At 37.6% G+C, this 23,149-nt stretch overlaps 1 protein-coding gene across 1 annotated transcript in view; it reads left to right on the forward strand.

Annotated features, from left to right (window-relative positions):
• The first annotated feature begins 7,759 nt into the window (after nt 1–7,759).
• The window catches only part of LOC136027489 (carboxylesterase 4A-like), a 73,845-nt gene continuing 58,455 nt past the window's right edge, over nt 7,760–23,149 (forward strand). Inside the window, exon 1 of the mRNA XM_065704800.1 lies at nt 7,760–8,030. Coding sequence (XP_065560872.1) covers nt 7,809–8,030 — 222 coding nt within the window. The 5' untranslated portion in view covers nt 7,760–7,808. The remainder of the gene's footprint in view (nt 8,031–23,149) is intronic.

Raw genomic sequence — 23,149 nt, forward strand, 5'->3', positions numbered from 1 at the left:
GAAATTTGAAAATTTCTAAGGAACCCCAAATGCTAGACGGATGTTGCCCACTCATCGTCCTAGCTTATCTGGAAGTGCCCGAGCTAGCAAAAGCGGGACTGACAGACCGACAGACTGACGAACAGAAATTGTGATTGCTATATGGCACTTGGCCGACGGGCAAGTGTCATAAAAACCTGATAACCTATCTCAGACACTAGTAAATTCCCTATGGGTCTGGTAGTAGTGCCTCCATTTTGGAAAATTCTTGATTTTGCGTCTGCGGCTTATGAGAAAATGTGTTATGTGTGTGCAATCTTGAGACAAAATCCGGTTCGTCTCTCTCAGAATTTGGTAAAAACTTTGTTAACCTATAGTGTACTCTAGTAGAGCCCCCGTGGGCCTGGTAGTGATGCCGATGTCTCTGAAAATTCCTGTTTTTGTACCTCTAACTTCTGAATAAACTTTCCTTACGTTGGAGTTGCTAGCGTACCCTTAGAAATAATGGAAACATAGCAAAGTAATGCAAAGAAATTTTTATTTAAATAATGGCGTATATAATAATATATTGTTATTAACATAATCATAAGAAATTTGAATATTTGGAATTCGTTCCTTAAAATGATTCATTATTTTTTTTTTTTTTTTTTTTTTTTTTTTTTTTTTTTTTTTTTTTTTTTTTTTTTTTACATGTCACATATTCCATTTCGGGATCATGCACGACTCAAAGGATCCATAAGGCTTTTAGACATTTAAATTTGCAGAAATTTACGTCATCTACATTTAAATTTGCATGAGTAAACAATAGTACATACTAAACTACGTGCAGCAACAGTCACCTGTGTGTGAAGCGTGAAAAAAAGTAAACAACAGCACCTACGTCTTTAAGAACGCCCTAAGGGAGGGTAGCGGTCGGTTGGCTGCAGGTACCATGGCGCATTGGCCGTATTTTGTGCAGGCATTACTTTTCATTGCCACATGCACAATTGATGTGGCAAGGAGAAAGCAAGAAAAATAAAAGGAAATTCGTATAGGAATTCCGCCAAATCCTCCAATGTAAAATTTAGCGTGAAAATTATCCCTACGGAAACCTGCCCGAGCGCACCCCCCCCCCCAAAAAAAAAGTCTGTATACTTCCTAATAAGGAATAATAGATGTAAACAATGGGTAAATTTCAGAGCTTACATTCCTTTCTCCAAGCCCTGTGGAGGGCCATGTTACCCCTAAAGATATACCTATTGGATTTTTCAACTATGCTGAACAAGAGGACTGTCTCAAAATGTTGACCAGGGACTTTTAGGAAAAAAGGAGGTGTGGGACGGGGGCTAGCTCCTCTCCAATCTTTTCGGTCATTCACATAGGGCAATAGAACACTTAAAGTTTGAATGAACCCTCTCCCAATCTTCTAAGAACATTATTTCGATACGATCAACCCTAGAAAATAACAAGAGCTAACACCTCATATGGCACTTGTGACAAGGCAAGAAGAGCTAAGAGCCAAGAGCTCATATGGTATGAGCTCTAACAAAATTCTAAGAATCAATAGATTGATTTAAAAGGAAAATCAGAGGCTTAATGCCAGTCAGGATTTAAAATAAGAGCTCTGAGTCACGATGGCCTTCTAAATGTCAAAATTCATTAATATCCGATCACCCACTCGTAAGTTATAAATACCTAATTTTTTCTAAGTTTTCCTCTTCGTTTAGCCCCCCAGATGGTCGCATCTGGGAAAACGATTTTATGAAGTCAATTTGTGCAGCCCCCTGACACGCCCACCAATTTTCATCGTTCTAGCACGTTCAGAAGCACCAAACTCCCCAAATCACTGAACCCCTCCCCCCAACCCCCCAAAGAGAGCGAATCCAGTACGGTTACGTCAATCGCATATCAAGGACCATTGCTTATTCTATCCACCAAGTTTCAGCCCGATTCCTCCATTCCAAGTGTTTTCCAAGATTTCCCACTCCAACTCCCCCCAATGTCAGAAGATCTGGTCGGGATTTGAAATCAGAGCTCTGAGACGCGAATTCCTTCTAAATATCTAATTTCATTAAGATCCGATCACTTATTCGTAAGATACAAACACCCCAATTTTCACGTTTTCCAAGACTTCCGGTTTTCCCCTGCAAGTCCCCCCAATGTCATAAAATCTGGTTAGAATTTAAAATTAGAGTTTTAAAGCAAAAGATCCTTCTAAATATCAAATTTCATTAAGATCTGGTCGTCCTTAGGTAAGTTACAAATACCTCAATTTTCAGAATTAACCCCCCCCCCCCAACTCCACCAAAGAGAGCAGATCCGGCTATTTCAGTCACGTATCTTAGACAGGTTTTTATTCTTCCCTTCCAGTTTCATCCTGATCTCTCCGCTTTAAGTATTTTCTAAGATTTCAAGTCCCCCTAACTGCCCCCCCCCCAATGACGCTGGATCTGGTTGAGATTTCAAATAGGAGATCTGAGTTACGAGGTCCTTCTGAATATGAAGTTTCATGAAGATCCGATCACACCTTCGTAAGTTAAAAATACGTCATTTTTCTAATTTTTCATAATTACCCCCCCCCCCCCCCCCTAATAGAGCGGATGTTTTTTCCACCAAGTTTCATCTCGATCCCTCCAATCTAAGCGTTTTCCGTGATTTTAGGTTTCCTCATCCCCAAACTCCCCCAATGTCACCAGATCCGGTCGGGATTTAAAATAAGAGCTTTGAGACACGATATACTTCTAAATATCAAATTTCATTGAGATCCTATCACCAGTTTTTAAGTTAAAAATACCTCATTTTTCTTATTCTTCAGAATTAACCCCCGCCTCCCACTACCCCAAAGAGAGCGGATCCGTTCCAGTTATGTCAATCCTGTACCTAGGACTTGTGCTTATTTTTTCCATCAAGTTTCATCCCGACCCCTCCACTCAGAGTGTTTTCCAAGATTTTAGGTTTCCTCCTCCCAACTCCCGCCTATATCGGCAGATCCGGTCCGGATTTAAAATAAGAGCTTTGAGACACGATATCCTTCTAAATATCAAATTTCATTGAGATCCGATCACCCGTTCGCAAGTTAAAACTACCTCATTTGTTCTAATTTTTCGGAATTAACCCCCCCAACTACCCCAAAGAGAGCGGATCCGTTCTGGTTATGTCTATCATATATCTAGAACTTGTCCTTATTTTTCCCACCAAGTTTCATCCCGATCCCTCCACTCTAAGTTTTTTTCCAAGATTTTAGGATTTCCCCTCCCAACTACCCATCCAAATGTCACCAGATTTAATCAGGATTTAAAATAACAGCTCTGAGACACGATATCCTTCCAAACATCAAATTTCATTAAGATCCGATCAACCGTTCGTAAGTTAAAAATACTTCGATTTTTCAATTTTTCCGAATTAACAGGCCCCCCACTCCCCCAAGATTGTCAAATCGGGAAAACAACTATTTCTAATTTAATCTGGTCTTGTTCCTGATGCGCCTGCCAAATTTCATTGTCCTAGCTTACCTGGAAGTGCCTAAAGTAGCGAAACCGGGACCGACAGACAGACCGACAGAATTTGTGATTGCTATATGTCACTTGATAGATGCTAAGTGCCATAAAAACAAGAGCTAAGAGCTCATATGGCACTTGTGACGAGGCAAGAAGAGCTAAGAGCCAAGAGATCATACGGTATGAGCTCTAGCAAAATTCTATGAATCAATAGATTGATTTAAAAGGAAAATAAGAGGCTTAATGCCGGTCAGGATTTAAAATAAGAGCTCTGAGTCACGATGTCCTTCTAAATGTCGAAATTCATTAATATCCGATCACCCACTCCTATGTTATAAATAATATGAAAAAAACTTCGTTTTCTTAAAGAGTTAAAGAGGCTGTGTCCCAAAGTCGAACCTTAAAACGTACAGGAATTAGAAGAGGCAGTTGGGGGGCTGCCGCCCCCCAAACCCCCAGCTTTTAAAGACTCTTTTGTAAAGGTTTTTTGTTTTTTTGCTAACCCCCAGCTCTTGGCTTCGGAAAGGCCCTCTTTTAATTAACAAAAAATTGAAATGAATGAATAATGGAATAACTTCGAAAAATGTTAAACACAAGAGGACAGGAGAACCATTGCGCCGAAACTAGTAATTAGTAACAATGAAGTCCCCCCCCCAAAAAAAAACCTGTACAAAAGAGTCTTTAAAAGCTGGGGGTTTGGGGGGCGGCAGCCCCCCAACTGCCTCTTCTAATTCCTGTACGTTTTAAGGTTCGACTTTGGGACACAGCCTCTTTAACTCTTTAAGAAAACGAAGTTTTTTTCATATTATTTCTGTACGTTTTTCTACAATCCATGGTGGATGTAATTTAATAATTCCTGTACTCCTCGTACAGGAATTAGGAGAGGAACTTGGGTGGCTGCCGCCCCCTTCCCCCGCTTTTAAATCATTGTATAAAATAGCAAAAAAATAGATAGAATGACCGAAATGTTTCTTTTGCTCATAAGAAGCTAATATTCTGTTATCTCTCAAATGATAAGCTGTCCAGGTGTTATCAAAATTTTTTTGATGTTGTGAAAAAAAACCGCCCGTAAGGGACTTGAACCCTTGACCCGAGGATTAAAAGTCTCACGCTCTACCAACTGAGCTAATAACTTGCATGTGTGTAAATATAACTTCTCAATAGCTTTTAAAAATTTCAAATTAACATGGGCTCTTATGGAGAGAAATCCGTTAATTAAATAGCTAATGGGTGGTTTCTGGAAAACAGGGAAGGAGTTATCGGATCGAGCTGAAATTTCGCGGATAAGCTCCTGGGCCGTAGGGGACCTTAACTTGTGAATTTCAGCCCGATCGGACAACGTTAAAAGGGGTGGGGGGGGGGGGGGGGTTGGAGGGTCGAAACTTTCGGGGGGTTAAGATTTTCCTACGAAACTTTCCAGGAAAATTACTCGGAGAATTCCGCATCGAATGAGTCTTCGTACACCCAGATCCGATGTCGGATGTGACCTGTAGGCGTCTAGGAAAAAAAAGTAAATGAATTTTAAGTGGCTATGCGTGGTTTCTGGAAAACAGGGAAGAACTTATCGGATCAAGCTGAAATTTGGCAAATAAGCTCCTGGGCCCTAGGGGACCTTAACTTGTGAATTTCAGCCCGATCGGACAACGTTAAAGGGGGGCTTGGGTTGACAGGTCGAAACTTTCGGCCATATTTTCCCCATGAAGGAAAAGTTGGAGGGGGATGAAATTTTGCAGGTTTCTTAGTTGGAGCTCGGGCTACGAAATGCATCCCTCCCCATCCGTCTGCGACCACTGGAACCGAAGATCGCTTAACATTGTCGTGTGTCGCCTCTTTATAGAGGCACGAGTGTGCCTCCTTGATACCTAATTTTTATTAATTTCTCCTCTCCCTTTAGCCCCCCAGATGGCCGAATCTGGGAAAACGACTTTATCAAGTCAATTTGTGCAGCTCCCTGACACGCCTACCAATTTTCATCGTCCTAGCACGTCCAGAAGCACCAAACTCACCAAATCACTGAACCCCTCCCCCCAACTCTCCCAAAGAGAGCGAATCCAGTACGGTTCTGTCAATCACGTATCAAGGACATTTGTTTATTCTATCCACCAAGCTTCATCCCGATTCCTCCATTCCAAGTATTTTCCAAGATTTCCCCCTCCAACTCCCCCCAATGTCAAAAGATCTGGTCGGGATTTGAAATAGAAATAGAGCTCTGAGACATGAAATCCTTCTAAATATCAAATTTCATTAAGATCTGATCACCTATTCGTAAGATAAAAATACCCCAATTTTCACGTTTTCCAAGAATTCCGGTTTCCCCCTCCAACTCCCCCCAATGTCAAAGGATCTGGTCGGAATTTAAAATTAGAGCTCTAAAGCGCAAGATCCTTCTAAATATCAAATTTCATTAAGATCTGGTCACCCTTTCGTAAGTAACAAATACCTCAATTTTCAAAATTACCCCCCCCCCCCCCCAACTCCACCAAAGAGAACAGATCCGGTCCCGTTATGTCAGTCACGTATCTTAGACAGGTTTTTATTCTTCCCATCCAGTTTCATCCTGATCTCACCGCTTTAAGTATTTTCTAAGATTTCCGGTCCCCCCAACTGCCCCCCCCCAATTACGCTTGATCCGGTTGAGATTTAAAAAAAGAGATCTGAGTCACGAGGTCCTTCTAATATGAAGTTTCATGAAGATCCGATCACTCCTTCGTAAGCTAAAAATACGTCATTTTTAACCCTCCCCCCTCCAACTACAACAAAGAGAGCGGATCCGTTCCGGTTATGTCAATTATGTATCTAGGACTTGTGCTTATTTTTCCCACCAAGTTTCATCCCGATCCCTCCACTCTAAGTGTTTTCCAAGTTTTAGGTTTCCCCCTCCCAACTCCCCCCAATGTCACCAGATCAAGTCGGGATTTAAAATAAGAGCTCTGAGACACGATATCTTTCTAAATATCAAATTTCATTGAAATCCGATTACCCGTTCGTAAGTTAAAAATACATCATTCTTTCTAATTTTTCAGAATTACCCCTCCCCCCAACTATCCCAAAGAGAGCGGATCCGTTCCAGTTATGTCAATCATGTATCTAGGACTTGTGCTTATTTTTCCCACCAAGTTTCATCCCGATCCCGCCACTCCAAGTGTTTTATAAGTTTTAGGTCTCCCCCTCCCAACTCCACCACCAATATCACCAGATCTGTTCGGGATTTAAAATAAGAGCTCTGAAAAACGAAATCTTTCTAAATATCAAGTTTCATTGAAATCCAATCACCCGTTCGTAAGTTAAAAATACCGCATTTTTTCTAATTTTTCAGAATTAACCCCCCCTCCAATTACCCCAAAGAGAGCGGATCCGTTCCGGTTATGTCAATCATGTATCTAGGACTTGTGCTTATTTTTCCCACTAAGTTTCATCCCGATCCCTCCACTCTAGAGTTTTTTCCTAGATTTTAGGTTTCCCCCTCCCCCCAACGACACCAGATCCGTTAGGGATTTAAAATAACAGCTCTGAAACACAATATCCTTCCAAACTTTAAATTTCATTAAGATCCCATCACCCGTTCGTAAGTTAAAAATACTTCATTTTTTCTATTTTTTCCGAATTAGCGGGCCCCCCACTCCTTCCCAGATGGTCAAATCGGGAAAAAACTATTTCTAATTTAATCTGGTTCGGTCCCTGATACGCCTGCCAAATTTCATCGTCCTAGCTTACCTGGAAGTGCCTAAAGTAGCAAAACCGGGACCGACAGACAGACCGACAGAATTTGCGATCGCTATATGGCACTTGATTAATACCAAGTGCCATAAAAAGAGTACCCGTGATCTTTCTTCTAGCAAAAATTCCACTATTTTATATATAAGAGCTTGAAGCTTCTACATTAGGGTTCTCTGATGCGTTGATTCCGATAGTGTGATTTTCATTAAGATTCCTTGACTTTGAGGAAGGGTTTCCACGCTGTTTCAAAAATCTGGTAAATTTTTCTAAGATACGTAACTTTTGATGGATAACACTCAACTTGACCGATCTGATATATTTGGAATCAGTATAGTAAGTTGATTCTTTGATGTATCGGCTTATGTCAAAATTCCGTTTTTTTTAGTTTCGGTTACTATTGAGCCAAATCTCTCCTTACTTACAGCTCTTTATTATGAACTGTTGAAAAGATACTTAGCTGTCTCAGTGTTTTTATTTTGAAGTCGTAACCTAAAAACTTGTTTTTACGGGTTATTTTTTTATAACCCGTTATCTCTGTTTATATATAGAGATATTTATATATCTCTGTTTGCACAGAGATTTTTGTTGAGATAAATCAGTCAATTTTTGTCAAAGATATCACTTACGTAGATAACTATGAACAAGAACCATAATGCAGTCCTAAGCTACCGCAACATGGAGATCTTAATTTTAGCTTTGTTGGTAGGGTTGGTGATTCCTGAACAAGTAATAGTAAATATACCAGAGTTTGGAGATGTATTAGGCTTTACCCAGAAGAGCTACCTTGAGGATAACCGCATTTATTCTTTTCTTCGGTTGAAATATGCCAAAAAACCAACTCCTGAAACAAGATTTCTGGTAAGTTTTTTTTTTAGTGACTAATTTCTTAATAGTAGTATTTCTCATGTTTATTTAATTGTTATTATGTGACATAATTTCCTATCTTGGACACAAATCTTTATAAATAGCTTAGTAAAAACTATTTTTGCTCAGTTTAAGGTCTCCTTAAATTGGAAAACTGAAGACTTTATTATCTCGAGCAGAAAATAACCTGGAACTATTTTTTAGCAAACAACATATTTAGGTTTCCTGAGACAAGAAAAAATTCACCCTCTTTTAGAATTGTTACTAAAATTTATGTTATTTCTTATTATTGTTATAATTTTCAAATATTAATTCTGTTTATTATTGTTATTATATGAAATAGCTTTCTTTAATGAACAATAATCTTTTATGAATAATAAAAAACTATTTTTGTGTAGTAAGCTTACTTATTTACTTAGGTCTCGATTATCCTCGTCGGGTGTTTCGGGGCCACCCCTCCTGTTATCCTATGCATAAGGACACGGTGCATTATTTTCGAAATCGAACTTAATACTCCTGGATTATCCAGAAGACGCTCGAGAAGTGAAGTTAGAATTCTATAATATGATGCAAATATAATGATGCAAAAATAATGCTTTAATCTATATAATAATATAGTTCGGGCTATATATTTGTAAATTAGGAGGGTATGGGGATAAAGTAACCTAACCTAACTTAATCTAATCTTACCCCCACCCCACCTAATGTGCAGGTATATAGCCCAAATTATAAAAGTCCAATGCATCCTGTCACCTATTATTTGTCTTTTTGACTATGAAACCGATTTTCATGCATCGTACGTTAAGCTTCTTCTTCTTGAGTGTGTTCTGAATAATGCACAAGTACCTTGAAGATACTTACCCATCGCTTTCGTGATCTGCATCGCGGACGAAGCCATGCAGTGATCCTTCAAGTACAGTTTTCGGGAGGTGGTTCGACTCGATTCGCTTGATGTGATCGAACCATCACAGTTGCTGTTGTTCAGTTTAGGGGTTCATTAAATTTTACAACTGAAGACTGTATTTTCTCGCGCTGAAAATTACCTGGATTTATGTTTAACAAACAACTTATTTCTAGCTTTACTGAATCATGGGAAAATTTACCCTCTTTTAGAATAAAAATTCATTCCTATTGGTGAATAAAGGAAGGCTTTGTCTCTAAAGTTAATTTTTACCTTAAATTAAAAACTATTACTAGTGATGCTATAAGGCTTTTAAACGAACCGATAGAAGCTACTCTTTTCTTCCTTAATGGTTTAAGATCATGAAGAAGTTTAACGGTGATCCCCTCAAGACCAAGGTCTTATTGATTTTCTCTAGGATGCTGATGCTTGTTACGCAATAGGGAGTATTTTCTTCAAGATGCTGATGTTTGTTACGTAATTTGACTTGAGGATTACATAATAGAGAGTATTTTTTTGATTGTTTAAAACCTACGACGACCAGAGAAAACCTTTAGGGGCCCCATCAAATCATGAAGCAAACATTAACATTACATCATACTTTTTTTGGCTGTTTAAAAACCCAAGATTCTAGGGAAACCCTTAAGGGCCTGCCAGTGGGGATCCTTCAAGACAACGGGCTCTGGTAACTAATTCCAACGGAGTTCCTAGCAAGCAATTCCAAGGAGGCCCTAGCAATCAAATCCAACGAGGCCCTGCATCCAATTTCACTGGGGTCCCTAGAAACTAGTTCCATCATGGCCCTAGCATCTAAATCCACCGGGCCCCTAGCAGCCAATTCCAATGGGACCCTAGCAAGCAATTCCAACAGAAACCTAGCAAGCAACTCCAACGGGGGCCCTAGCAATCACTCTCAACGGGGAAGGGGATCCTAGGATACAATGTCACCGGTAAGCCTAGCAACCAATTCCAACAATGGCACAAGCAGCCAATTCCGAAAAGAGGACCTCTAAGCAAGTGGGGAACCCCCAAATTTAACTTAGGACGACACAATCTCGCGTGACTTGATAGAGGTCAGGGCCTGCCAGTCTGGTGGGGAGTCCTCACTTGTAACTGAGGAAGACACAGACGTGGGAGGCTAAATATTACTTTAGGGGATTTTTTCTTCAGGATTTCATTTTTCTTACAGGGTGTTTTTTTTCAAGGTGTTTCTTGTACTTTAAGATATCATTTTCTTCAAGATTGTTTTTCCTTCATCGAGACATTTTCTCCAAGATTTTTCCCTCGGGGAACCTTTAAATTCCAGAGATTTGTCCTCTTAGGAATCGAAAGATTTCCTCCAATAGAACTGTGTGCTAGACAGCTGGATCAAAAAGGCCTTCCTAATATTATGATTTGGGGAACACTTTCTAATGAAAATTGATTCGGTAAAGCTATTGATCATGCGTTTCCTATGTCTGGAATAATTGACATGCGGGGGAAAAATGATTCCCATAAATTTGTTACATTTGACGTGCACTCGCTTGTTGCAATGCTATTAATGCTCAAATTTGACCAAGACATAGCTTTGTAAGACACAGAATTTTTATAGTAAATATAAGTTTTATAAATAGAAAAATGATAAATCATGAAATCAAAGAAAAAAGTACTTAAAACTCAACAAACAAAAAAAAACATGAAAAAAGGAGATATAGGATAAAATTTAGCAGAAAAACGTGAATCAAAGAAAGCCAGGGGCCATAGACACCAATTCCAGGGGAAAGGGAGGAATGTTATTAGAGGTGAATTAAAGCCATATAAAGAGATATTTTTGAGAGGTTTTAATGAAAATACCTAATTTCTATTGCTCTATTAGACGCACCTGCATGCTAAACTGCATTAATTCAAATCTTGGTATTAACAAAATTACATTTTGAATGAGCCTCAAGTTTTACGCTTTATGTAGCAGAAGCATCACTACTTGCAATACTAATAATAAGAAAAATGTCTACTTCACAATACGTTTTTTCGCTAGTGACTGAAGCAGGCAAACGAAAAATAAAAGGAGACTTTTCTATTTTCGGTTTCAGATGGGCCAGAGTTTTAAAACGCCTACTACAAGGAGGGCAACCAGTAACAAAGAACTTTTTCTCACTAGCGAATGAAACGCACTACCGAAGGAAAAGCAGACTCTCTTTCTTTGTTTTGGTTCAAGATGGGTCATAAATTTAAAATTCCAACTACAAGGATGGCAATCTGGAACAAAGAAATTCTTTTTGCTAGCAAATTAAATACGCAAACGGAGTTAGAAGAGACACTTTTTTGTACTCTGTTCAAAATGGATCATAAATTGAAACATTCCTACTACAAGGAGGACAAACAGGGACAAAGAATGTTATCTCGCAACCGAATGAAAAATTCAAAAGAAGTAAAAAGACATATTTATTGCATTTGGTTCAAGATGGGTCATAAAATATAAAATTCTTACTAAAAGGAGGGCAACCAAAAACAAAGAATGTTTTCTCGCTATTAAATGAAAACCGCAAACAGAGAAAAAGAGGCACTTTTTTGCATTCGGTTAAAGATGGGTCATAAATTTTAAAATTTCTGCTACAAGGAGTGCAACCAGGAACAGAGACAAGCAAATAGACGCTCATTCACAGAGTTACGGTGGGAGAGAGACAAAAAGCACACAAACACACAAAGTCAGGCACAAAAACACATAAAGATAGGCACAGGGACTTAGAAACAGAAGCTGAGTCACACAGACACTGTCTCTGAGAGAGAGGGAGAGAGAGAGAGAAAAAACCAAAAACACAAAGTAAGACATACAAACTCACAAAGACAGGCACACAGACATGCAAACAGACGCTCAGTCACACAGGCACAGTGGAAGAAAGGCAGGAACCACGCACAAAATACAACGTAAGACACAAAACATAATAAGACACTCAAACAGACGCTGAGTCACACAGAAATGGAGGGAGAGAGACAAATACACAAAAACACAAAATCAGACATGCAAAAATACAAAGACAGGCACAGAAAAATGAAAATAGATGCTCATTCACAGAGGCGCAGTGAGAGAGAGAGACAAAAAAACACAGAAACACAAAGTCAGACATACAATACACAAAAATAGGCACAGAGACATGTAAACAGACACTCAGTTATACAGACACGGTGGGAGAGAAATAAGAAAATACACAAAACACAAATTTTGACACACAAAGACACAAAGACAGGCACAGAAACGTGCAGACAGACGCTCAGTCATACAGGCACGGTGGGAGGGACATAAACACAAAGAAACAAAGTCAGACACACAAACACACAGAGATAAGGCACATAGATATGTAAGAAGACGCCCAGTCACACAGACACAGTGGGAGACAGACAAAAAGACACATAAAAAAAATATCAGACAATCAAACAAACGAAAACCTGCACAGAGACATGCAAACATATTCTTAGTCACACAGGTACAGTCGGAGAGAGACGAAAAACACAAACAAAACACAAAGTCAGACACACAAAGACGGGCACGGAGAAATTCAAACCAAAACTCAGTCGCACAGGCAGGGTAGAGGAGATAAGAAATACATACAAAATACACAAAGCTGGATACACAAACACACCAAGACAGACACAGAGACATGCAAACAGACACTCGGTCAAAAGACACGGTAAGAGAGAGACAAGAACGCCTAGTGTTTTTGTCACACAAGCGTGTGTGTCAAGTCAGGCACACAAATACAAGAAGAGGGGCACAGAAACATGCAAACAGACACTCAGTCACACAGACACGGTGAGAGAGAGAGAGGGAGAGACAAAAATACACAATGTTAGACACCGAAAGATAGGCACAAACGACGTGCAAACACACGCTCAGTTATACAGGCATGGTGGAAGAGAAACAAAAACATGCACAAAGCACAAAGTCAGAAACACAAATACACAAGGACAGGCACAAAGACATACAAACAGAGGCTCAGTCACACTAGCACGGTAGGAGAGAGACAAATAAAACCCACAAAACACAAAATCAGACAGGCAAACACACAGAGACAGCCACAGAGACTGGTAAACAGAAATTCAGTCACACAGGAATGGAACCACACAGGAACTTCAGACACAAAAACACACAGTCACAGAGATATGCAAACAGACGATCAGTAACACAGGCACGGTGGGAGAGATACAAAAACACACACAAAAAAGAACAAAGTCAGACACAAAAACACACAAAGACAGGCAAAGAGAAATGTAAACAGTTGCTCAGTCAAACGAAAGCAGTGATAGAGAGACAAAAACCACTCATAAAAACACGAAGTTAGGCACACAAACACGCAAAGAAAGGCACGGAGCCATGCATACAGACACTCAGTCGCACAGACACAGTGGAAGAGAGACAAAAAAACAAATTCAGAAAAATAAATACACAAAGACAGGCACAAAGGACAGGCAAAGAGACGCTCAGTCACACAGGCACGGTGGGAGAGAGAAAAAAACACAAAAACACATAGTTAGACACACAAACACACAAAGACAGAGTCATACAAACAGACACTGTCGCACAGGCACGGTGGGAGAGAGACAAAAAAAACAAATACGAAAACACAAATTCAGACCCACAAGCACACAAAGACAGACACAGAGACATGCAAACAGACGCTCAGTCGCAAATGCATGGTGGGGAAAAGATAAGAAACAAATGCAAAACCCATACTCTTACCCACAAACACACAAAGACTTGCTTGGAGAGATACAAACAGACACTCACTCACTCAGGCATGCAGGAGACGAAAAACACACACAAAACGCAGTTAGACACACAAACACCCAAAGGAAGGCACAGAGACATGCAAACAGACGCTCCGTAACACAAGCAGGGTGGGAGAGAGACAAAAAGATTTTGGAATTGCTCACTAGGACCCTCTTTGAAGTTGCTCGCTAGGGGCCCCGTTAGAATTGACTGCAAGGGGCCCTGGTGAAATTGGATGCTAGCATCCTCTGGTAATTAACTGCTTGGACGTTTTTGGAATTTTTTACTAGGTCCCTAGTTGGAATTGGTTGCTAGGGACCAGCGTCTTTAAGGCTCCCCACTGGCGGGCCCTGAAGGTTTTTCCCTACACCCTTAGGTTTTTGAAAAACCAAAAAAAGCATGATGTAGCATTTATGTTTGTATCTTGATTTTGCGTGGCCCATGAGGGTTTTTCAGGCCCTTGTAAGGTTTTTGAACATAAGAACCAAAGAATCTCGAAGAAAAACATTCCCTATCATGTAGAGGTGTAGCATAAGTGGGAGACAGTAACAACGGCATTCAAAGGGGTAAAATTAACCTTGACTTGATCCCCATTTAATTGGACAATCTGTCTTGGCTTTTTCTACAATTGGCCATGACTTGACTTTTCCCACAACTATTCCCTTTTCAATTCAAAAGTCAACCGAGTTTTGAATTTTTTCAAAATTGCGTAACAAGCACCCACATCTTGAAGAAAATTAATAGCACCTACGTCTTGGGGAATTTCCGTTAAACTTCTTCGTGATTTTAAACCATTAAGAAAGAAGAGAATAGCAGCTATGGGTCCGTTTAAAAGCCTTATGGGGTCACTACTGCTATTATAGTTATTTCTAATTTATTTATATTTTGCTAGCCATTTCTTGTTTGGTTCATTTTTCTTTTACGTTTAAACTTAAATTTTTCTTGACAGAAATAATTTTCAAAAACTAAATAAGTCATCCGAAACAAATTTATTTGACTAGATGTAAAGGCCTAGAAGAATTCTGCTGAAAGTCCTTAATGAGCCTTCACTTCCCCAGTCCTGGCAGCAATTCTGTATCTAGGATTTTTCTTCAGGGGGGGGGGGCTAGAAAAAACACTAAATAATCCATCAAAATATATTTTCACGCATTTTCATTGCATTTTTAAGAGTCACCCAAACATTTGGGAGGGGGGTTCAAACCTCCTACCCCTTTCCCTGGATGCGGCCTTGCCTGGCAGTACTAGGCAAAGCAGCAGAAAAAAATTTATGGTCACAATTATCTTGCATGTAAATCAGCTATTGATAGCGAGTTTTAAGTAAAGAGCAATACTTTCCAGTAGCAAGTATACAATGAACCGTTCCTTTAATGATCATTTTTGGTGGTAAGATCTGCTGGGAGAATGAGTGAGAAGTAGCTGTCCAAAAAATAGCCTTAACGTTAAAACACATATAAAGTGCGAATTTCTTTTATTGTTCGAAATAAATATAAATGAATTAAAGCTTATTTTTTACCTGCTTTACAATATTGTTTTGAAAAACTGTTCATTTTAGTTTTATTGATTTTATCCTCTTGCAAGTTGTTTTTTCTTATTTGTATTGCTGAGGACGGCCCTTGGACATAGGGCCGAAATATTCATTCTAATTTGTTTCCCACTGTCTCAAAAAATTCTCTATTGTTCTTCTTGTTTTTGGTGTTTGTGATGGAAAGGCAGTGTGGTCTTAGTCGTTATTTAGGTCTCGCTTATGGGGAGCAATTGACCAATGATATATTTTACTTCATTAGCTTAGGCAAAAACATCCTAATATTACTAACCAACAAAAATTCTTGGAATCTTGCAAATTTGAAAATCTTATTCCCAAGTCTTTCAAATTCAGATTACACTTAAATACCCGAAAAGAAGAGCGATTTGCTCATACATTACAATTAAAAACATTAATACACATTATTAAAGATACAAAACAAAAAAGATACATTATGTCCTCTGAAAAAAAATCTCTAGAAAAATTTTTATTCGAAAATTTGTCTTCTGCTGATTTTAACCAAGTTGCTGTATTGGAAAGAAATTTATTTAGACATGATTTCCGCTTATAACGACTTATTAAAAATTGGAAAACCTACGAAATGAATCATCAATAAATAACCCTATTTATGCTCCAAGATTAGCTCCTGGACCGGTTGTGGTTAACTTGTCCTCCAGAACGCTTGAACCATTGGAAATTCAAACTCTCGAAAAAGGTCCAAAATTCTCTTTTCTTCCCAAACAAGTTCCTGTGGCGGATTTGATTTCCTCTCTAGAGTCTTCTTTGCACAGATTTTATTCATCTATTTCCAATTCAGACGAAGTTAGGTCTTGTCTCATTGATACACTTTACTTACAATAATAATAAAAAAGGCTAATCCTCCCGCCAATATATAAAACCAGATAATTTGCGTGACCTAAGAATTCTATCCAATCTCCGCAAAGATCCGTCCATTATTATAACTAAAGCAGATAAAAGCAATTCTTTGGTTGTCATGGATACGAAAGATTAAGACACAAAAATTTATGCGCGTCTAAATGACAAAACTACATATAAAACTATAACCCACGATCATACTGATCATTTTGCTAACAAAATTATAAAAGTATTAAAAGATCTAATTCAAAATGGTAAAATTACTCCACAATTATATAATAAATTTTTCCCCCGAGGCAGCTTTTGTCCAAATTTTTATGGTCTACCAAAATTACATAATTGGAAAATGATTATCTACAGCCTTCAAACCTTTGCTTTTTTTTCAAAAATATTATGTATGTAAATCGGTTGATTTAGCTGAAAAACTCAAAAAAGTAAATATTTCAGAAAATACAATTATCAGTAGCTTTAACATTGTGTCGATGTATACAAATATTAACGTAGCAGAATCCGAGAAATTATTAGAAAATAGAATAAATGAAAATTATGACTTAATAGAAGTTTCAGCAACAGGATTAGATTGCGATGTTTTAATGACCTTGGTTAAACTTTGTAACAAGTATTCAATTTATTTCCAATTCCGTAATTCTTTTTACCAACAAATAAATGGCTTACCCATGGGTTCGCCTCTCTCCGGGTTACTGGGGAATATTTATGTAGAGCATATTGAAAATTGGGCATTAAATTCATATTTTTTGAAACAAATATTTTGTGGACTTTACATGGATGACATAATTTTACTTTGGAACTATGGGGAAAATGAACTTGGGGTTTTTTAGAACACCTTAATACATATGATGCGAATTTACGGTTTACCCTAGAAATTGAAATTGCAAATAAAATTTCATTCCTGGATGTTATAATTATTCGTAACTTAGATGAACTCAATTTTACTATTTACAGAAAACCGACACAAAACAATAGATATTTACATTTTGAATCAAACCACCCCCCACAAGTTAAAAGAGGTGTCGTAATATCTCTTGTGGATCGTGCCCTAAACATTTGTTCTGATTCCTACATCACAGCTGAACTAGACTTTATCAGGGACATACATTTTGGAAATGGGTATCCTCTTTTATTTATTAATAATACAATTAACCGTAGAGTGAAAAGACACTCCCATAAAATCAACGATAATTTACCATGTGAGAATCCCGATAAGCCCTAAAACATAATTTACCTCTCGTATATCCGAAAAATTACTAGAAATCTTAAAAAAGTATGCACACAAAATAATCCGTATGTTGTATTTACCAATAATTTGGAAATCATAAATCTCCTAAATTCTGGCAAAGATAAGACTCCAGTTACTCGCCAAAGAGGTGTCTATCAAATACCATGCGACTGTGGCCAATTCTATGTAGGGAGAACCCACCAGAATTTCGAGAAACACCTGCAACAACATAAAGATGATATCACCAAAACTCTGAATTCTAATATTACTACTGTTTCTTTTGATTCTGCTTTAAGCAGCCATGTTTTCGAAAATCCTAGCCACAAAATATTTTTTGAAGAATCCGCCATTATTAGCAATGATCTAGGCATAGAGACCCCTGAGGCATAACCCCTGCGAAGAGGAGTTAGGCAGGGTGGTGTTCTGTCCCCTACGCTTTTTAAGATTTGTATTTCTAGTGTGCTGGCTAAGATTTCAGGTATATACTTTTCTGGTCTTGCGGATGTTTCTTATCTTGCGTATGCTGACGACTTGCTTCTGATTAGCCGTTCCAAAAAGGGTCTTTCCAAAATGGTCTCTATAGTTTCTGATGCTTTCTCTGATATTGGCCTTTTAATTAATATAGATAAATGTGAGTTTTTTCCCTATAACTGTATTACTGCTATTCCCCTTCACTGTAATAACTTCACTATCCCTCTTGTTGATTGTATTCGTTGGCTTGGTATCTTTATTACTAACATTCTTTCGAGCTTACGTCAGCGTACTGTTTGTGATATAAGTAAAAAGATTCAGATTAGTTATGCAAAAATTGTTGCAAATAGAGGGAAGTATGATAGACGTGCGCTGGCTAAACTTTATTCTACTTTCTGTGATCATTCTGTCTTTTATGCTTCAGGTCTTTTCCCCCTTCTTAATAATGGTAATTTTAAAAGAATTCGGATAAATTATTTCAAATTTTGCAAATTTCTTCTGTATCTTCCACCTTGGACAAAAAACCGGACTCTTGTTAAAAAATTTTCAGTTCCTGATATAACTTTAAAGTTGGAGATTCTTCACAGACAACTCCCCAGTACAGTTTCTGCGCGCCTATCCCCTCACCACCGTCTTATCCGTTTTTTTCGTTGACTTTGTGTGTTTATTTGCTTTTCTCTTTGTGTTTTTTGAATTTCATTTTTTGTGTGTATCTAATGTTCTTTTTTTTCCATAGTTCGTTATTTTGTGTGTTTATTAGATTTTTTTGTATTAACGTAAAAAATTTCTATTGTCATTACTTTTCATTTTTTGCATGTTTCGCTTATTTTGTGTGTATTTAATTGTTTGTACTCCACATTTTAATACTTTTATAGTGTTGTTGTGGGTAAGAAATAAATTATAATTATTATTATTATAAAGCAAGTTGTTCGAGAAGCAATTGAAATCAGACTTAAGATTAAAAATATTATTTCCTTAAATAGGGATTTAGGAGAATATTCACTGAACGCTCTATACACAAGTTTAATTAAAAACGACCTTACGAAGTATTATAAAACCAATAGATATTAAAACAGAACCTGTCACAAATAGACCTATAAGATCAGCAGCGAAAAAAGCAAGGCTGGCATCAAAGACATGTTTGTAAATATTTTCTTTCATTTCAATGAATTGCCTCGTTTCATAACAATTTGAACTTCGCTGAGGTAAGGATGCTGGGACTGTTTTGAAAACTGTTCGTATTTAGTTTTATTGATTTTATCCTCTTGTAAGTTGTTTTTTCTTATTTGTACTGCTGAGGACAGCCCTTGGACATAGGGCCAAAATATTCATTCTAATTTGTTTCTCACTGTCTTAAAAAGATCCCTATTGTTCTTCTTGTTTTTGATGTCTGTGATGGAAAGGCAGTGTGGTCTTCGTCGTTATTTATTTTCAAATAATGCGTGAAAATCCTGCACCCGCTTCATTGAAATTATCTTCCCCCATGAGAAGTTCCTCCATGGAAATATCGTAACCCCCCCCTAAACTCTCCCCCCTCTAAAAAAAAATCCCCAATCCCCCAATCCCCGTCTCTACTCTTCCCAGTAACCATTACTATATGTAAACACAGGTCAATAAAATGGCTATCTCAAAATTTTGATCTGGTGACTTTTGGGAAAAAATGAGCGTGGGAGTTGGCCTAGGTGCCCTTCAATTTTTTTGGTCACTTAAAAAGGGTACTAGAACTTTTAATTTCCGTTAGAAAGAGCCCTCTCGCGACATTCTAGGACCACTCAGTCGATACGATTACCCCTGGGAATAAAAAAAAAAAAAAAAAAAAAAAAAAAAATAAAACGAATAAACACGCATCCGTGATCTGTCTTCTGGCAAAAATACGAAATTCCACATTTTTGTAGATAGGAGCTTGAAACGTCTACAATATGGTTCTCTGATACGATGAATCTGATTATGTGATTTTCGTTAAGATCGTATGACTTTTAGAGGGCGTTTCCCCCTATTTTCTTAAATGTGGCAAATTTTCTCAGGCTCGTAACTTTTGATGGGTAAGACTAATCTTGATGAAACTTATAAATTCAAAATCAGCATTAAAATGCAATTCTTTTGATGTAACTATTGGTATCAAAATTTCGTTTTTTAGAGTTTCGGTTACTATTGAGCCGGGTTGCTCCTTGCTACAGTTCGTTACCACGAACTGTTTGAATAGTATAATGTATTGTTGTATGTTTATTTCTTTAATTATTATTTTCTTACATTGTACGCTTCTCTTTCTTGTCTTTTCTTTGTTTTTCTTTCCCCCCGGCATTCCAGCGTCATAGAGGCATGTGGTGGAGAGGGGGGTGTTTGATGTTTGGTGTTGGATGTTCTGTTTGTTGCTTATTGGTTTATTATATAATAAACCTTATCTTATCCATCGTTCCCTAGAGTTTTGGAATTACTGATTCAAGAAAAATCAACGTAAAGCGAGAACTTAGAAAACAATTTTCACTTTATAATATGGATAATAATTATAGCTAACACATAACATGCGCACCCATTTTACCCCACCCCTTTAATTAAATGAAAAAAACAAGTTTTTTTAAATGAAAGTAAGGAGCGACATTAAAACTTAAAACGAACAGAAATTACTCCGTATATGAAAGGGGCTTTTCCTCCTCGACACTCCGCTCTTTACGCTAAAGTTTTTTATTGTTTTAAAAAGTAGAGTTGTGAGAAAGAATCAAACTTTAGCGCAAGGAGCGGGGTGTCGAGGAGGAAAAGCCATTTTCATATACGGAGTAATTTCTGTTCGTTTTAAGTTTTAATGTCGCTCCTTACTTTCATTTAAAAAAACTTGTTTTTTTCATTTAATTTCTGAAAGTTTTTGAATTAATGCATGTCTGATTTTGGCTCTCCGTACATAAATTATTAAAATGAAATTTGCATATTAAATCTTTTTTTGGCTAAATGGCTTTCTCTTAGTTTTGATCAGACGATTTTGAGAAATAAGGGGTGGAGAAGGAGGCCTAGTTGCCCTCCAATTTTTCGGTTACTTAAAAAGGCAGCTAGATCTTTTAATTTTTAACGAACGTTTTTATTAGTAAAAAAAAATACGTTACTTAAGAATTAACTTACGTAACAAACTTTTATATTCTTATATTTTTGATTATATATATGAGGGGGTTGGTCCCCTCGTTAATACCTCGCTCTTCACACTAAATCATGTTTTATCCCAATTCTTTAAGAATGACCCCTGAATCAGAAAGGCCGTAGAATAAATAGTTGAAATTATTTAAAAACTTTTTAGCATAAAGAGCGAAGTATTTATCTCCTCCTAAATACCTCGCTCTTTATGCTAAAGTATTTTTAGAACCCCTCATATGCGTAATAATCTCTGTTCGTTTTAAGTTTTAATACTTCTCCTTACTTTCAATTGAAAAAACTTTTTCATGTTTATATTTCCATTGTTTTTTTTTATAGTAATGCTAGAAAGTCCTGCGCCCTTTCCATTGAATTTCTCTTCCCCCATGAAATATTCCTCCAAGGTAAGATCCTCCCATATAGCCCCCTCCCCTGAACCCCACACCGAAACCAAAAAAATCCCCCTGATAACGTCGGTACACTTCCCAGTAACCATTACTGTATGTAAACATTGGTCAAAGTTTGTAACTTGCAGCCCCTCCCCCAGGGACTTTGGGGGGTAAGTCATCCCCAAAGACATTGTTCTTATGGTTTTCGACTATGCGGAACAAAATGGCTATCTCAAAATTTTGATTCGATGACTTTGGGAAAAAATGAGCGTGGGAGGGGGCCTAGGTGCCCTCCAATTTTTTTGGTCACTTAAAAAGGGCACTAGAAGTTTTCATTTCCTTTAGAATGAGCCCTCTTGCAACATTCTAGGACCACTTGGTCGATACGATGACCCCTGGGGAAAAAAAAACAAAAAAAAACAAAAAAACAAATAAACACGCACCCGTGATTTGTCTTCTGCCAAAAAATACGAAATTCCACATTTTTGTAGATTGGACCTTGAATTTTTTTTTATAGGGTTCTCTGATACGCTGAATACGATGGTGTAATTTTCGTTAAGATCCTATGACTTTTAGGGGGTGTTACCCCCTATTTTCCAAAATAAGGCAAATTTTCTCAGGCTCGTAACTTTTGATGACAAAGTCTAAATTTGATGAAACTTATATATTTAAAATCAGCATAAAAATCCGATTGTTTTGATATATCTTTTAGCATCGAACTTCCGTTTTTTAGAGTTTCGATTACTATTGAGCCTGGTCGCTCCTTACTACAGTTCGTTACCACGAACTGTTTGATATGGAAATATATAGTCCACATTTGTTTCTACATTATTTTATTTTCATAATATTTTGGTATATTCCATCAGGATTAACTTAGCTTCACCTCTTGAGTGTGTAACATTATGTACACAATACCGAAATTCGGGCTATATATTTGCACATTAGGGGGGGGCGGGGTAAAGTATAATGGGTCTGCATGCAAAACGTTACTTTGCTTTTATTGAAGGAGGAATTGTTTCCTAACTTTACGTTGTCCAAATATATTACGGTCCACCCGAATGTGCCAATTTATGGCCAAATTATGCAAGTCTGTCACCTGTATTCTATCACCTGTCACTTGTTTTCCACTGAGTGTAAGACCAGTTTTATGAATATCTAAGAGAGAAAACTTCTCGAGTGTGTACTGAATAATACACAAGTACCCATGCACTGGCTGTTGTAATTCGTTACGAAAGGTAAATTTATAGAAAAAGAGGGAAATTTACAGAAAGAGGAATTCTGAAGATTATTTTTTTTGTCATTCTGGAAACCATTTGGTATCAATACTTTAACTTTCCTTGACAAATTGGCAAATGTTCCCTGTTATATTGCTATAGACTACAGGTAAAACGTTTCTTTCTTCAGTCCAGTCTGGTATCTTTTCAAACAGTTCGTGGTAACGAACTGTAGTAAGGAGCGACCCGGCTCAATAGTAAACGAAACTCTAAAAAACGGAATTTTGATGCTAAGAGATACATCAAAAGAATCGTATTTTCATACTGATGGGTTGTCCCCTCCGCAATCCTTCGCTCTTTACGCTAAAGTTTGACTCTTTGCCACAATTCTACTTTTTAAAACAATTAAAAACTTTAGTGTAAAGAGCGAGGGATTGCTGAGGGGACAACCCATTTCATATACGGAGTAATTTCTGTTCGTTTTAAGTTTTAATGTCGCTCCTTACTTTCGGTTAAAAAAACTAGTTTTTTTTTATTTAATTTATGTATTTTAACATACTCTTAGCTCCCAATACAGTAATATTTTTTTGGACAACACCAATTGACTTATTTCCATCAAAATAGAACTTATAAAAACTATAA

The sequence above is a fragment of the Artemia franciscana genome, chromosome 5 (genome assembly GCF_032884065.1).
Source record: "Artemia franciscana chromosome 5, ASM3288406v1, whole genome shotgun sequence".
In the NCBI taxonomy this organism is placed as follows: Eukaryota; Metazoa; Arthropoda; class Branchiopoda; order Anostraca; family Artemiidae; genus Artemia; species Artemia franciscana.